Source organism: Dermacentor variabilis, chromosome 1 (genome assembly GCF_050947875.1).
Source record: "Dermacentor variabilis isolate Ectoservices chromosome 1, ASM5094787v1, whole genome shotgun sequence".
NCBI classification, from domain to species: domain Eukaryota; kingdom Metazoa; phylum Arthropoda; class Arachnida; order Ixodida; family Ixodidae; genus Dermacentor; species Dermacentor variabilis.
Window position 1 is genome coordinate 67,388,894 of NC_134568.1, and position 18,075 is coordinate 67,406,968.

At 47.4% G+C, this 18,075-nt stretch overlaps 1 protein-coding gene across 8 annotated transcripts in view; it reads right to left on the reverse strand.

Annotated features, from left to right (window-relative positions):
• Positions 1-18,075, reverse strand: part of LOC142578924 (uncharacterized) — a 158,397-nt gene that overhangs the window by 60,122 nt on the left and 80,200 nt on the right. For 7 of the 8 annotated variants that reach the window (XM_075688674.1, XM_075688683.1, XM_075688667.1 and 4 more), the window contains 5 exons: positions 9,924-9,983; positions 8,350-9,412; positions 8,001-8,272; positions 1,120-1,185; positions 550-711 (listed from right to left, as the gene is read on the reverse strand). In XM_075688674.1, coding sequence (XP_075544789.1) covers positions 550-711; positions 1,120-1,185; positions 8,001-8,272; positions 8,350-9,412; positions 9,924-9,983 — 1,623 coding nt within the window. The remainder of the gene's footprint in view (positions 1-549; positions 712-1,119; positions 1,186-8,000; positions 8,273-8,349; positions 9,413-9,923; positions 9,984-18,075) is intronic. The other variant, XM_075688656.1, reaches the window with a different exon arrangement.

Consider the following 18,075-nt stretch of genomic DNA (forward strand, 5'->3'; position numbering starts at 1 on the left):
AATACGTAGTTTTCAGCAGTAATGCCAGCCACCCACTATAAAGCCCACAAGAGGATGCTACAGGGCCTTTAAAAACAGGTCCTGCAAACGCTAGCTGAATATGACACAACCTAGGTAGGCTACTCACACAAGGTTAACCCTTGCTGCCTAGAAAATCGGAAGTAATGCAGCAAAGAGGAGAACACAGGAAAGATTAAAAGTGAGAAAGACAAAGATTGGAGAGGATAGGAAAAGGCAACTACTGATTTACCCTTGATGGGTCAGTCCAGGGGTACCATCTACTTGAAGCTGAGGCCAAAAGTGTGTGTTGCCTCTGCCGAGGGGCCTTAAAGGTCCAAACACTCAGCCTCAGCTCAACCCCAGGATCCCCTTTTCCCTGGACACAGCTAAGCAACGTATGGCTAAATATGGGAGAGCTCAACCCTCATGTGCTCGGGCACGTGGTGTCGCAACACACCAAATGCCTGCTGACGCAGACGCCCCTGTGGAGCGGGTACGGTTTAACAAGGTTTTACTGTACATTACGCCACACACATTGGCCATACTCACACAAGTGCGTCCTGGAAGAGCATCAAGCACCTGAGCTCGATACCAGTTTTTGTCGCCCTCAAAGAGGCAGATCCAGAAGGAGCCCTTGATCACCGTTTCGTCTGTTGGCGCCTCGCTCTTGGTGCTGCATGTGTTCAGCTTTTCATTAAGCTCTTCTAGGACCTGCATTTCAAGGGCGAAAACAAAAGCTTTTTAACCACAGAGAGACTACCTGATTTTTTATGCCCACTTGGCTCAAACAAAGCATGAATAGATCCCACCAAGGCTAGCTTACCAGTGACAAGTATATGCTGATAAAGTTTTACTGGAGCAAACTATTTCACTATAACAAACAAATTTCGCAATAGCACAATAAGTTATAATGAAGCAGGATGCATTTCAAATGTAGCATGGTACATATGTTCACAATAAAAAATTCTGCAAATATTCAGAGAATTAGGCTAGGCAGTGGTAGAAACATTTTTGAAACTGCAAGCCATAATTAAAATGATGTCAGGGCTGAATAAAGTCACACGTGAATAACATGTAATGAACATAATGAATGAATTTTATGACACTTAGTATATTCACCTTAGCAAGCATGCTTCTGTGGTTGTAGTTCACACGTAAGGTACACAGTTCCCAGGTTAATATAAACTGCAAATATTAAAACAACTTATTTCCAAGCACACTGAGCAATCTATGCTCCTGTATACAAACTTCACTCGAATGCGCATATCTATTGACTTTTGTGCACACTGCCATATTTTCTTGAATTCAGTCATCCTCTCAATCTAAGCATGGAGTTTTACTCAAAATGGCACAGAGCTTCTCCTAATATTTGAAGCTATCCTTTGTATTCTAGTCATACATTTAAGTTGATCTCATGAAATAGGTATCCTTTAAAAACTGCAGCATTGCATACTAGTTTGAAGGAGCTCAAGCCGTGGCACAGAGAATGCCACATGATGCTATATTATCACCGACTACAGTGGGAATGTATGTGGTGACAGCAAGCAGTATTAGTTGAACACTTCTAAAACAAATTCCTGTACAATAAAATAACTTGCATAATGAAGCATTTATTATACCCTGGCTGAATTTCTGTCGTTCGTATGTGTTATGATGCTTCTACAATGAATTTTCCTGTACAATGAAGGAATTTGGCATTCATGACGGGTGATATGTTGCTTTACAATACACACACTATACTGGCACTGTAAGTGTTCTCAATAGCTGCCGTTGAGCTGTGGTTCGTATAGGGAGTACTAGTTGATACCACAACAAAGACTGTGCAGGTGGGTCCGAACTCCACAATAGCTATATGGTAGCACTTTACCACCCACAAAGGAATTCGGGTGGGCTTAATACCTAAGCACTTTGATGAACTGCACTTTGACAACAATAGCATGCCACGTAGCTTGATTCTACGCAGTTACCTCTGAGTGGCTTATCTTGCACCAAGTATCTCTTGAATTTATGCTACATAAGTGTTTTTTTACGGAACATGCATAGACTTTAGGAGCAGTCTGGTGTGCAAGTATTACAATGAAGTGACCTGTATGGTGAGTGATTCTGGAGGTCCCAAGTGCTTCATTATAAAGGCATTGACTGCACTTTCAGCAAAGGACTGCACACACAAAAATTTGGTATCCCACTTTCTTTTTATTATTAGATAGCTGCCAAATCTGCAACCATGCTAGGAGGCCAAGTTAGAATAGAACCTGGCCCTTACACAGTCAAAACGTGTCACAAATTACAGGCCACTCATTGCGAAGGCCTCCTGTCAAAGCACAGATGCTGCAACTAAAGCTAGGAGGAGAAAGGCAAGGTGCCGCAATGTGCCATGAGAAGATGAGCTATGCATATAAGGGAGTTTAGCTTTGATGAATGTTTTTGTTTGCATTGCAGGAGCTTCAAATCATTTTGCTGCAAAAGCGTTTTTTTTCTTGAGATTTCTCACAGACTTTCTTTGCACAGAAGAAAAGAAATTTACGACATCGCCTGACATGCAGAACCTGACCTGCTCAGGCCTGCCCAATTTAGGTTGAGCAGGCAGACGTATCAAAGTTGTTTACCCTCTTCACTAGAAGTGCGGGAAGTGAATGGTGTTGTAGACATTCACTATGCTTTATCTCGCCTCGGCAGCAAACTTCGGGCATTATCTCAGCGGTGTTCTTGAGACTAATGTCAATATCAAGGGATGAAGGCCTAGCTTATGATGCCACACAGGCAGCTTGCAATGTCACTGCAACAAAACAGTGGTGCCATCTAGCTAGCTGGTGCCATCTATCACTGAGATGGCAAAACACAGCGAAACACACTGCATGGTAATCAATGGGACTACCATTTCGTTGCTGAGAAATTGGCATCTTTTGAGGCGTATCACTGCAGATGACACACACTTGCGTTTGCCTCGCATTGGCTTATTTCAGGTAGCAGATGCCAGCATACATGCTCCACTATCTCCATTTCATTTCAGTTTTTATTTTCCAGAAAAAAAGACTTTTCTGGTAGGGGTACCTGGGCAAAAGCTGTATTTTGACAGCTTGACTGGGCCCGGGCAACCTGGAAACTATTAGCAGTGGTGACATTCTGGAGATGAAACAGATTAATGATAAAAAACATAGCCATTAATAACACATACAGGTGACACGCACATTTTCTTCCACATATATACTAACACACGCATATATTGTAAATACACAAAATAAACCGAAATTGGAGTACAACAGCTCACAGATATACTAACAGTAAAAAATTTGTAACATATTCATTTCCAGCAACAATATTGTTACGTAGAAAGACGCAGATGAAAACCTCTATACAAGTATATTTACAGGGAAATACGCCGCACTTGGCCAAGAGGCAACAGCCCACGCTAGCCTCTAATCGTCGTCGTCGTCTTCACACTGCTTGGCCCTTCATGATCGCAAATATTGTTCCATAGCACTACCTCCGGCAGCAAAAGCGCCGTCCCAGAGCGACGAAAGGCCAGACTCGGAAGCAGTGTAGTAGGCCTTCAGCCTACCGACGTGCACAACATCACTAGATGCCAGAGTAGAGGACGAGGTTAAATTGATGGGAGAAATTTTGTACGTCACCTGGCACAGCATGCGGTAGGGCCTTGTATATCACGAAAGGAGCTTCTCTGAAAGTCCAACGTGACGAGAGGGCAACCACAGGAGCACGAACGCACCAGGCGAGAACTGTACATCACGGTGGTGGGCGTTGTACTGACACTGCTGAGTGGTTTGCGAGGCCGTCAGTCAAGTAAAAGCAAGCTGGCGTGCATGGTCGGCGAGGGCGATGGCGTCGTGCCCATACTCGCTTGATGAGATCGCAGCAGGAGGAAGTGCCGTGTCTAGGGGTAAGGTTGGTTCGCGACCGTGCAGTAGATAAAATGGAGAAAATCCAGCGGTGTCGTGCCGGGAAGAATTGTACATAAATGTGACGTAAGGAAGGGCAATGTCCCAGTCGTGGTGGTCCTTGGAAACGTACTTGGACAGCATATCGGTAAGAGTACGGTTTAACCGATCTGTCAGGCCATTGGTTTGAGGATAGTATGAGGTAGTCAGCTTGTGTTGAATGGAGCAGGAACGCACAATGTCGGCGATAACTTTTGAGAGGAAGTTACGACCACGGTCAGTAAGCAGCTGTCGCAGGGCGCCATGAAGCAAGATAATGTCACGCAAGAGAAAGTCCGTGACGTCACTGGTGCAACTGGTAGGGAGAGCCGGCATGATAGCGTATCGGGTGGCGTAATCAGTTGCAACGGCTACCCATTTGTTCCCGGAGGATGACGTGGGAAAGGGACCGAGGAGGTCTAATCCAACACGAAAGAATGGTTCCACAGGGACGGTGATCGGCTGGAGATGACCGACAGGTAGTACCTGAGGTGTTTTCCGACGCTGGCAGGGATCACAGGCAGCAACACAGTGTCGGAGGGCGCGAGCAAGACCAGGCCAATAGAAGCGGCGGCGGACGCGGTTGTACGTGCGAGTTACCCCCAGATGTCCTGAAGTGGGTGCGTCATGCATCTCAAAGAGCACAGTCTGTCGTAGATGTTTTGGCACGACAAGAAGAAGATCAGAGCCGTCGGGGAGGAAGTTCCTTCGGTACAGAATGCCGCCCTGGAGGACATATCGGCGAACGGATACATTGGTAGGTGTACAGCACAGACGCTCGATGAGTGCTCACAGCGATAGGTCTCGGTACTGCTCATCGGCGATGTTAGCGAAGGCAGACACAGAGAAAATGCCGTTGGCAGTAATACTGTCAGCGGCGTCAGGCTCGTCGACCGGGTAGCGATACAGGCAGTCAGCGTCCTTTTGTAGTTGGCCAGATTTGTAGATGACAGAATACGAATATTCTTGGAGGCCTAAGGCCCAGCGACCAAGTCTTCCTGTAGGATCTTTCAGTGAGCATAACCAGCAAAGCGCGTGATGGTCTGTGACAATGGAAACGGGTCGGCCATATGAGCACAGGCGGAATTCCGCACCCGCCCAAACTACGGCCAGACACTCACGCTCAGTGATGGGATAGTTGCGCTCTGCGGGTGCAAGGAGCCTGCTGGCGTATGTGATAACACGGTCGTGGCCGCGCTGGCATTGTGCCAGTACTACGCCAATTCCGTGACCGCTGGCATCAGTACGGACTTCGGTAGGCGCAGAAGGATCAAAATGGGCCAGAACGGGAGGCGTTGTGAGAAGGTCGATTAGATGCGAGAATGCAGAGGCCTCGTTATCGTCCCACCGGAAAGGGGTGTCTTTTTTCAAAAGCTTGGTTAGTGGTCGTGCTATGGTGGCGAAATTTTTCACGAAACGGCGGAAGTACGAACAAAGGTCGATGAAGCTGCGCACATCCTTGACACACATCTGAACAGGGAAGTGCTTCACAGCATGGATCTTGCCTGGGTCCAGTGGCACTCCGTTCGCATCAACGAGATGCCCAAGGACGGTAATCTGGCGATGGCCGAATTGGCACTTCGATGCGTTGAGTTGCAGACCGGCTCGACGAAAAACATCCAGCACTGCTGATAGGCGCTCAAGGTGGGTTGCGAACGTTGGGGAGAATACTATAACGTCGTTCAAGTAGCACAGGCACGTGGACCATTTCAAACCGCGAAGAAGGGAGTCTATCATGCGTCCAAAAGTGGCAGGAGCGTTACATAGACCGAACGGCATCGTTTTGAATTGATAAAGACCGTCGGGTGTTACAAAAGCAATTTTGCTTTTGCTTGTGCTCCAGTTCTTTCTTGAGGTCTCCTGCAGGCTTCTGTTTCATGGAAACTATGTCAATGTTCGACACGGCTTAACACAGGACAGCAAACATACATTGAGTCAGTGTGTATGTATGGCCACCTGTACTAATGCTACAGATGCATCAGTCACCAGCTGTGCTCTCTATGAAATTCTGCAACAATGAAGGCTGCCTAAATATCCCCCGTGCAACAAATATATGCCATCAAGTGCATCATTCCTTTAATAAACAAATTGATCTTTTTTTACTATTTCTCCTGTTTTCAAGCAACTAACTCACATTGGCCTTTTCCCTGTTTTCGTACTTGGACCTTCTCTGCTAAGGGCACTTGATCTCAACCGAGTTCTGGCAACAGAGTTATGGGTCCAGTTTGTGAATGAATTCCAACTACCTATCTGAGATGCACCTGTTGTCATGCAAGACCTTTATGGCATCTGAAAGGCGAGTTGCTGCGGTCGGTGGTTGTGCTGTGTCATGTTTCTCCACTGCCTGGGCTGATGGTTCCCGGCTGCGTTTGTTTCTGATATCCGCTGTGCGTCTCTTGTCGAAATGTGCCAATGTGTACTCTTCTTCCATGGACAGTACAAATTTCAATTCCATATAATTACGAACTTTTTGTGACTACTTTGTTCCTATGGCACTCAGCGGCCATCAATTCAGCAGTAACCTAGCTTGGTTCAGAAATCAATAGTAAACCTAAAATTTTGTACACCAACAAGCATAACTCATTTTCCAATTAGGATTTTTTGGGAAACGTTCCACACTTATTTCACACATATTTGGGTGAAATAAGTGTGAAACTTATCCCCTGAAATAAACTTGCACAACTACTTCAGATGTAGTTCCCCATTATAGCAAAGCAATACTATAGTTAGAGCACATTTCCTAAAATTATTTCATCATTAAGCTCTCAAGAACCTTCTGGCCTCTTTCATTTTGGTTTAATACACAGATCAAAGCCTCACCTGTGACCATTAAAGTTACAAGTGCTGGCATGAGAGATGAATTTGTTAACAATTCTATAAATAAAAAAAATATTTTTCACACCCCAAAACAATTGTGAAGTAGAAATATGTGTTCTATAAGGTAGACTATAATCTGTATTCTTCCTCTTCTCCTAAAAAATTTTGTTTTAACTTGGCCTCATACTTGGGTGCCTTAAACCACCCCTTCAGCTTGGAGAGTGACACAGTCCATGAGAAAAGGCTGAAGCTGCAAACAAATGGCAGGTAAGAACACCTTCCTTTCTTTGCGAACAGAGGGCTCCTCCTCACCATTTTTTAAACAGTTGGCTAGTTGCCAGCTCAAGTCAGGTGGTGGCAGCCCAAAAGCATTAGTAATTGAGCAATCATTTTTTACCACAAATTACTTGCGCAAGCAGAAGCTCATGCACATACATACCCTTCTAGATCTGCCAAAGACACTTAAGAAACGAGAAAAGGATAGTTGTTAGCCTATCTCAAGTTTCTTGTCACTAGTCCCTTGTCGCCCTTGGGGAACTCTGTCAGAGGCCCACCTCAAAAAGTTGCCATCAGCTTGCCGCAAAAAGAAAAAAACAAAGAAAACGGTGGAGTGTGATAGGTTGGGCATTATTAATGGCACCCCCACCGCTGAGAACAGATGAGTTGAAAGGGGTGGACGAATATATTTAACTCCTAATTTCTATGTTCATATTATGTCTATTTAAAATAGGTCCATCAGTATTCCATTTCTTGAAAGACACCACCCATTTCTCATTTTTCAGAAGAAGCTTTAGGGCTCTTTTTCGTTTGCTTCAACATGCATGTTTTCTGCCAACCCGAATTTCTTTTGCACACTAAAGTGACTAGGAGGTTTTTAATCAAGTATGCACATCAAAATTAGCTGCACTGTGTAATTATAAAATTTATTTGCAAATCAAGTTCTTGCTTAGTAGATGCACTAGAACGGCCTGGAGGAAGCTTACATAACAGACGTCAGGCATCCTTATTTGGTGGCACCACCGCATCCCAACTAAGCCATGATATGCATTAGGTATGCAGTCAATTGTCCGTGATAGATACCTTGGCCTTAAGTGCGACAGAGGCTAGCGAAACCCTACACTACAAACATGGAAACAGAAAAATATTGTAATAGTAAGGCTGAACATGCCCTTTTTTACTACAGCATGACATGCCCATAGTGTCGTGCAGTAACAGAAAGTCAGAACATAAAGAAAGTAAGCTTCTGACCTTGACTGTAGGGTTTGCTTCCTCCACTACGTGGCCATAGAATTCCGATGGATTGAACACCACTGACAGGTATATGCAAAAAGTGTCGCCTTCAGGAAGGACAGCTGGAGGTACAGTAGCTGGTGGCAGAGCTGGTGGAGTCATGCCGGCTTGACTCAGATTGTCTGGAGGCAACGTAGTTGGGTGCATGCCATGTGATTCCATGCCACCAGGAGGTGCAGCTGCAGGAGCCATGGCAGCAGGAGCCATTGCTGTGGGGGCCATCGAAGTGGCTGCAGGTGTCATGGCATTGGGTGTTATTGTGGCAAGAGGCACAGTGGCAACAGGCTTGCAAGATATGGAACCATACCTGCGGGAGCTGGAGCCACACTAGTGGGGTGTAGAGCTTTCACAGTAAGGGTAGGAGGAGTGCTGGCGGGAGGTAGAGCCATGCCAGCAGGTGGGGGAGCCGTGTCAGCAGGAGGTGGAGCCATGCCAGAAGGTTCGGGACCCATACCAGTGGGATGTGGAGCCACATCAGAAGGTGGAGCCATGCCAGAAAGTGGTGGAGCCATGCCAGCAGGTGGGGGAGCCGTGTCAGCAGGAGGTGGAGTCGTGCCAGAAGGTTCAGGACCCATACCAGTGGGACGTGGAGCCACATCAGAAGGTGGAGCCATACCAGAAAGCGGTGGAGCCATGCCAGCAGGTAGGGGAGCCGAGTCAGCAGGAGGTGGAGCCATGCCAGAAGGTTCAGAACCCATACCAGTGGGACGTGGAGCCACATCAGAAGGTGGAGCCATACCAGAAAGCGGTGGAGCCATGCCAGCAGGTGGGGGAGCCGTGTCAGCAGGTTCAGGACCCATACTAGTGGGACGTGGAGCCACATCAGAAGGTGGAGCCATACCAGAAAGCAGTGGAGCCATGCCAGCAGAAGGTGGGGGAGCCATGTCAGCAAGAGGTGGAGACATGCCCACGGGTGGTAGAGCCATGCCAGCAGAAAGTGGGGGAGCCACATCAGCGGGAGGTTGAGACATGCCCGCAGATGGTGGAGCCATGCTCGTGGGTGGTAAAGCCATGCCATCGGAAGGTGTACCAGCCAGTGGCACTCCGAGATGTGGCATAGAAACTGCAGCTGTGCTGGTAGGTGGTGTACAACATGGCAGTGTGCTGGCTGAAGCTATACTGACAGTAGGCATGCCAGCGGAGAAGATGCCAGGAGGCAGCACACATGTTGAAAGTACAGGCCCAGTAGGCATGTCCGGCAGAGGCATGTAAACCGAAGTTGTGGTAGAAGCAGTGGTGATAACCAAAGGAATGGCTGTTGAAGATGCCACAGCTGCAGTGGTTGTGACTGGAGATGAGGTGGCTTGTGACATAGTGACTACAGGACGAGTCTCGGGCAGCTTGGTGGTAAAGTTCATGCCTTGCTGGTCCTGAAATCCAGAAATGCAACTTTCACTAAGAAAGCCCAATAGGCAACAATATATCCAGACTAAACATAACCGTGAACAGCATGTAGTGAGACTTAAATCTATTCATATGGTGCCCATGCTGCCGTCCGATTTTCCGGACCTCACGTGGACCGAAAAAGAATCTGAAAAAGTGAACAGTCCAGAAAACTCGCTCAACCCCCCCCCCCCCAAAAAAAAGTTATTAGACCTAGAGTGGCTTTAAAAAATCTCTAATATTGCCTTGCCTCATACTAAGCTTCGCGACGATCAGATTTGCTTGGATTTGCGCAAGAGTGACGTCTCCGTATACAGTAGACAAGAACGTCACCGCGTTCGCGACCTCCGTTGGTGAGATCGCCATGGAAATTGAAGAATCGAGCGACGTTACTTCGCACCACTTGGCTTTCGTGAAAGCACAGGAGGTGGCGCCGATCTCACAAATACGAACCCGCACAAACACGCATAAAGATGCGACAACGTCTCCGAAACATACCTGCTCTGAAGACATCGTAGGCGTTCTGTGGTCTCGCCACGCGCAAAACAGCAACAGAACCTAAAAAAGAAGAGAAAGAAAACTGTACGCGCACTAAGTGATCATGACGATAGTGCTGACCGAAGAATGAAAGTAAGAAAGAAAAATTGCCATCCCCTGGAGCGTTTTGTGAACTAAGAAAGAGTGGGTATGGCCTCTAAGACCAGAACATGGCGCGTGCTTTCTATTCATAGCCTGAACCAAAGAGAAACTATATATGGCGTGAGCCTCCGAATCTTCGAGGTTATAGAGCGGGCCACTGAAAGCCATCCTGGCCAAAGCCAGGGAAAAATCCAATATGGCGGCTTTTAACAATTGGGTAATGTCAACGTGGCTCAGAAGGAGCGATTTAGTCCGGAAAATCGAACTTTGGGGCCTTATTCGGCCGAAACATCGGTCATGAAAATGCATTAGCTCTACGGGAACCCTGCAGTTGCATGTATGAACTACGGGATATCCATCAAGCCCGAATTTTTGGAGTCGGAAAAATCCGTTGGCTATATACTGCACTTCAGTGCAATGGAAAGGTTACTGCATTCCAGTGTGGCCGATCCCACAGCAGCAATGTACAAAACCGTTTACTGTACAAATGCATAACCCTGCAGCAGTAATGTAGAAAACAGAGGCACAGCCAGACTATATAGTTCGCCAGTCAACAAAATGCCAATCCATAGCCTGTACCTCCCATCATTCCTATGATTGTTGAACGATAGCAGCGCCAGATTTCCCTCTACTTATAGTAATGTGAAACTATGGGTTGGCGCTATATCCCTTGACAATTTGAAAGTACCGTCACTATTTGAACTCTGCCGCCGCCGCGCGACCTCCTCGCATCCTCCTCGCCCCTTGCGCGTCCCCCCGCAGGAACCAGTTTTGCCTCCGTTTTTCTGCACGGCGATTGGTCTCCTTGCCGTTGCCCTTAGAAACACGCGGATATTGCGTTTTGCTAGTGTTTTCCGTCGGCGCCATTTTTCCCCTTAGCTCGCGGCTGGCTCCGTGCAGCGAACGTTGCACGCTGTTTCCTGCGGTGTTACGCTAGCGCCATGCCGTGCTGTAGCACACATAACTGCAGCCAGGAGCCTGAAGATGGCTATGCAGTTTTTATGATACCATAAGGAAAGCGTGACGGCTTGCGCAAGATGCAGTGGCTGCACATTGACCAAAATAACTTTGTTCCTACAAAGAACAGAGTTATTTGCGAGAGAGAGAGAGAGAGAGAGCTCTTTATTAGAAAAACAGAATTTTGCCGGCGCGTATATAACCGCTGGTATGCTACTCTGTATAGGGCTGGGGAATGGGATTACAAGATTCCAGAAGAGAGTGGGAGAAAAAAAGAGGATAAAAATAAATATGAAACGTCCGAGTGGACCTGATACTAATATTTACAGGCGACATAGCGGGTAAATTTAGGCCTTTGTATAGGAAGGGTGCAATTTTTAAAGCTTTCCTATTAGACGAATTTCTGTATTTGAACAATAAATCCAAAACCCGTCGCTGTTTTGAAGGGCCGGGCATTGGACCTAAGATGCTCGGTAACGTTAACGGTTCGTGGCAAATCATGTCCATTTGTTGCTCAAAAAATTCTCTCGTCGCGGTACGCTTTTCTTATTGCTCGCATCAACTGAGCATCCCCCAATCCTTCATTTTATTTTATTCTTCCAGCCTGCTCATCAACGTTTTACGGCGACAATTTGTACGATGCATAAAAATGGGGGTATCCTCAGTATGCTGAATATTCTACTGGGACTCATCACCTCGCACGTTGTCACCTGTTATTTAGTCGAAAATGCATCACTATAGGTTTTGCTTTCCACTGTGAACAATTATGTGCGACGATACGGCCTCTTGATGGCACTTTTCGTGATTGTTAAGATCCGTTGCCTGTTTTACTGAAAATCCAAATAGCGGCTTGTAGAGCAGCTTTCTTTCCAGTCTACTTCGATGTGTACGCCAGTCACTTAGATAAAGTGAATGTAGGCTCTGAAAAAATTAATGGCAAGTATATCGGTGGCATTGCGGGTGATCAGCGCTAGCTTACCTACATACGTTTTTAACCCGCCGTGGTTGCTTAGTGGCTATGTTGTTGTTGACTGTAAAGCACGAGGTCGCGGGATCGAATCCCAGCCACGGCGGCCGTATGTAGATGGGCGCGAAATGCGAAAACACCCGTGTACTTACATTTAGGTGCACGTTAAAGAGCCCCAGGTGGTCAAAATTTCCGGTGTCCCCTACTACGGTGTGCCTCATAATCAGATGGTGGTTTTGGCACGTGAAACCCCCTAATAATTAATTGCGTTTTAATGCGTAGACACTGCGTAGGCAGCCCCGTCAATGAAATATGTAATGCCTTGTATTTGCACAGAAATGCGTAATTTGGAAACTTAAGACATTTAGTCATTATAATAGCGTAAATGTTGACGATTGGTAGCTTTATAAGCCATAAGGAACAAATTTAACCCCCAAAAGATAGATAAAAAGAGAATACCCGTAGAGGTACAGGGTTTTTTAGAGAACGCATGAGGAAGCTTATAGTAGGGGTGAGCTAATTTGAAATTTGGAGGTCGGCCAACTTATATTTGTGGGTTGGCCAACATAAACTTGGGGATAAGCCAAGTTGAAATCTGGGGACGAGCCAACTTGAAATTTCGGGGTGGGCCAACTTAAATTTGGGGATAAGCCAAGCTGAAATTTGGGTGTATGCTTACAAATACTTAGACAATTCCAGTGTAGTTTCTACGTTATTTTTCAGTTTTTGAATTTGCTTTGAATTGGGTTGCTACGAACGCATGAGTGGGGCGATTATTATTTGTTTTTCTCACGGGTACAGGCAATATGCAGGGTGGCGTTCTCATGATCGCGCACGCTTGCTCGCACTGAAATTGAACAACCATCCTACCAGCTAGTTTCACATTGAGCTACATAGCTACTTTCACATTGATAAGACAAACACATGGACGGACGATGCACTCGCGACTAATTCATTGTACGAAGGCACGCTGAATATAATACCTGCGGTGCACATGCGCGCACAGGCAAAAAAAAAAAGCCAAACACAGAGGGATGTGCCATAATCAATACTATATCAGACGCACAAAGTAAAGCACCTTTTCGTGTGGCAGAAAAAAAGTGTTTGGAGTATAGAATTCGCCTCAAAGCTCATTTTACATCAGTATGCCCCATTCATACAGCTTTAAGAACAATCCAACCTCCTCAAAAAGTTACCTTCAGCATTCTCGACGAAGTTATCACCATTTTTCAAAATTTTCTACACCCCTGGGGCGCACAACTGGTCCAAAATCATGCACCTTCATCGAATACTGCGGCCCGTCCGCGGCAGCCAAGGAGAAAGAGCGTGCCGTGCGCAGCTGGCGCGCGAGGAGAGTTGAGGAGGAAAGTACCGTGGGGAGGTTAAAATCATCAAGGGGTTTTAAAAACAGATGATGCCCCTAAATAAAATAAAGGTAGCGCCATCTCCTCACTCCGCCTGTGCTGGCGTTAGCTCACCCTATGAGGAGCCGAACTAGCAGACGCTCTCCGAATCAAACGCTGTCGCTACGTGTCGCTCGCGCTTTTGAGGCCTATTTGGATCGCCTTTTTTTTTTTTTACGTTGTATCGTAACTGGCTGCCGAAACACCAAGATCGTTGCGTTTGGTTGGCTCTGCTTATTCGTACTGCCTCTCATTTCAGCGCCACCGAAGCGGCGAGAACACAGCGTTTCAGCAGCGTCTCAGCACGCCGCATTCAGCCACTTTCGCAGATTGCTTTTCAAGATACGGGCCCGCGCCTCTCTCTTCAACGCTAAATAAGCGTTGGGAGCACAAAGCGCGAAGTTATATCTGCAGTCGGCACTAACCTTCGTATTCAGAAATGCAACGTAAGTTGAAGCCCATGCTTGACTTGATCTAAATGACGCCTATCGTGAACGCGCCAAAGGAAACGCATTGAGCGTCTTTGGGCACGTCAACTCCAGGCGTCATTTAAATCAGGTCAAGCATGGGCTTCAACTTAAGTTGCATTTCTGAAGACTTCTGAATGCTCGGCATCGCAGATCGCTTTCAAGGTACGGTCGCCGCACCGTCACCGCTTCGTTACGGCGATACACTCAAAAAGGTGCTGTTCACATATATTGAGGACACACAAAGACAACGCCAGGGAATGTATGACCCAGTCGACAAAAAGCACGTGCGTTTGACGACTTGATGGCAGTCGGCCACGAAAGTCGCAAATAAACGTACCGCGAACATGCCGCACTAGGAGAGCGAAATACTAACGAAGCCGCATACAAGTAGCAGCATATGAGATTAGTAATGAGCGAAGAATCGCTCACTTACCTCACATAGCCGGGACCATTGCGTTGGGTTGAAATCAACCCAGCTGATTCTTTGAAGCCAGACCTTCCACCGCGTCTCGCTTCGCAGATGCGGCGCGGTGGAACGACGCCACGCTTGGTGCCTCCTTTGTGCTTTTGTAGCGTAGTTACGTGTTCGAATCCGGAAGAGTCGCTTGCCGTCAGTTTCACGTTTGGTGCATTCTAGGCACAGCAACACGGCTTCGCGAACACGGAACTACGCTACAAAAGCACAAAGGAGGTGCGAAACGTGGCGTCTGCGTATGCCGCTCGCACCGCGATGCCGGCCGAAGAAAAAACAAGCAAGAAAAAAGTGCGTGACAGCATTCGGCCAATAGGAGCGCCGAGCGTCTAGGGAACGCATAGGGGAGGAGGACGGCGGCAATATTCAAAGGATGGCGCTACTTTTGTTTTTATTGAGGGGTTTTCAAGACGGAGCGGTGGATTCGACGCTGCAGCTCCTTTTTGGTTAAGTGGCATAGACTGTTCGGGCATCCCCTGACATCACATGGAAGTTGAATTCTCCGCTACTTGCAGTCTGTGCGACTTTCGCGAGCCAGCAAAACCAGCGCAGCACTACGCAATAACCAAACTAATGAAACGCGAAAGCGTGGGCGGCGCAGAGTCGAGCGAAAACGAAACCTTTCGACCACCCGCGTCGTTGTAAAGGTTAATTTCAATGCGTTCCTCTTTTTCTAAAAATGATATAGAACTGGACAAGTAGCATGCTATTTAATCTTGTAATACAAGCATTTTTTTTGCAACGAGTAGTTGAGTACTAGTGGCAGAATTTAGGTGAGGAATGCTTTCGTCATCAGGCAGGTTATGACCAGCTACTCAGCACTGGAGAAGTGGAATCGGAGTAAGAATCACCGATGGCTATGATACTCCTTAATGCGAAATCTGAGCGCAGCTATATACTGCTTTTCATTTCGCGATATATTGTCTAGCGAGGACAATGTCTCGCGCGGCACGTTGCAAACTGAGCAAAGTGGGGCTCGACTGCCTCTCGGGAGATCGCGAAGGGCAGCGCGTGGGTGACACGTAGGTGCGCTTCACAGCAGTCGCCGCAGGCAGAACTCCGCTCATGCAGCGCTTTATTTCAAAAGTGCCGTCTCGTAGCCATTGTCGGCGCACAGCCCGTCTTGCGAACTATACGATTTTTTCTCACACTTTCGCTATACCCTCCTCTTCCGCTTTCCTCCTCGCGCTCTCTCCGCTATCGCCGTCTTTCATCTCACGCTGCGCTCCGCGTTTGCGTTCATTGTTCGCTGTGCTTGTTCGCTCTGTTACGAAGTACGACGCCGACGCTTGTGGCAGGAATGGGCGCATAAGTGCTGCGCTTTAAAAAGACAATGGGGGCAAACTGAGGACAAAAATGGTGTCTTGAATGGACATGAACAGTGAAGACTCAAAATCTCAAATCCAGACTACTCTTAATTGTGCACGAATTCGAGGACCGTCTTTAGAAAATCGTGCCGCCGAGGGTCCTGCCCAGGTTCCAAGAGAACCTCTTCAGACAAAGGTTGATTGTTGAAGATTTGAGACACTCCAGCGTGTTAGGGTTGGCGTCTGACACCACGTGGCGACAGGTCATTCACCCTAACACCTGAGCCGGAGCCCACGTGCACCGGAGAGGTCATTCACCCAACCCCACCTGAACCGGAGCCCACGTGCACCGGAGGGGTCATTCACCCGACCTTCTCTGAACCGGAGCCCACGTGCACCAAAGGGGTCATTCACCCGACCTTCTCTGAACCGGAGCCCACGTGCACCGGAGGGGTCATTCACCCGACCTTCTCCCCGGATTCGTCGATGAGAGGATCGACCTCTCCTTCCCGTGCTTGGTATTGCAGGAGGAGGGGCCCTCTCTCCGTGCCTGTCACGTGTCATCGATGGAAGCAAGATCCCGCCCACACTTGTAGAGAGCTATCTAAGGGGCTCCGAAATGTACTTTGATATACTTCTTACTTGATACTTCATACTTCATGCTTTTCTTATTTTCTTTCAACTAACTTTGAATAAACCGTGCAAGTTTCGGACTAGCAAATCGTCTCGCCCCTGCTTGGTCGCCATGATCTACCGGATGCCTGCAGCCCGCCGACAACGCCACGCTACCCAATAAGTAATGTCGGTCGAGCTTCGTTAGGCAGGCGCCGCTACTTCTCGGCAGCAGTACGGTACGCTACCCTGGAGTACGCAACAAGCGCTCCAAAGTTCTGGACAACAAACCTACCTGCCATCATCCTCCACTTTTAAAAGCCTACACTCTGAGAAGTCTGTGATTTCAGATCAGCAGTGGTCTTTAGAAAAAGATTGTTGTAAAGTTGATTCAATGTCTGCATATATTTACGGTGGATCACCGAGGCTTTATCTCTGGGTGTTTGACATACACGGCAGTGGAAGTGCCACCGCACGGATCTGTTTCATGAACGCAGTGATCAGTGCACTTTAGAAAAAGGCTGCACTGGGACGGTATTCTGAAATAAACTTCGGCGATAGCTCGCCGTCAGTGGACGCTGATTGAGCAAAATCGGACGACGTAGCTCATCCGATTTGGTTAAAACAATCAATAAGCTCGCGCCTGACGGCGAACTATCGCCGAGGTTATAGTATCGCCGAAGTGGATTGTTTCACAACACGGCCCCTGGTTCCCAACACCTTCAATATTTACAGTAGCCCTCGATCAAGCCTTACATTTGAGCATGTGGCAGAAGCAAAATGAAAAGAAATTGAAAGCCTACAACAGACGAAGGCTGAAGATAATCACTAATGCTTGATATTTTTCTGCACTTTTGTTCATTGCAGCAAAGTGACCTCGCTAGAGTATCCGAGAAGCTGGTGAACAAGCACGAGCACTCTCAAGTTGTGGTTCCAGTCACAATGGCCTTAGTAAGTGCAACAGGTATAAGGTATGCTACAGAAATTGAAGTTTTGACTTCATGCACAATGGACATGAGTATATGTCTAGATATCTATCCATATGACTTAACATAGAGGCACTCATGAGAGGGTGATGCAGGCACGTACCCAGAATTCTTCTTCGGGGGGGGGGGGGGCACCACCTCCACCACCACCACCACCACCACCACCACCATCATCATCATCATGTCTTATGTCCACTGCAGGACGAAGGCCTCTCCCTGCGATCTCCAATTACCCCTGTCCTGCGCCAACCGATTCCAACTAGCACCCGCGAATTTCCTAATTTCATCGCTCCACCTAGTGTTTTGTCGTCCTCGATTGCGTTTCCCTTCTCTTGGTACCCATTCTGTAACCCTAATGGTCCAACGGTTATCTAACCGGCGCATTACGACCTGCCCAGCCACAATTTTTGCTCTTGATGTCAATTAGAATATCGTCTATACCCGTTCGCTCTCTGATCCAAACCACTCTCTTTCTCTCTTAACGTTATGCCTAGCAATCTTCGTTCGATCGCTCTTTGCGTGGTCCTTAACTTGCTCTCAAGTCTCTGCCCCATATGCACTGGCATAATGCACTGGGAAATGCACTGGCAGATGCATTGGCACTGGACATATTGCACTGGCAAAATGCACTGATTGCACACCTTACTTTTCAATAATAATGGTAAGCTTCCAGTCAGGAGCTGGCAATGTCTGCCGTATGCGATCCAACCTATTTTTAGTCTTCTGTGAATTTCCTTCTCATGATCAGGGTTCCCTCTGATTAATTGACCTAGGTAAACGTACTCCTTCACAGTCTCTAGTGGCCGACTGACCATCCTGATCTCTTGTTCCTTTGCC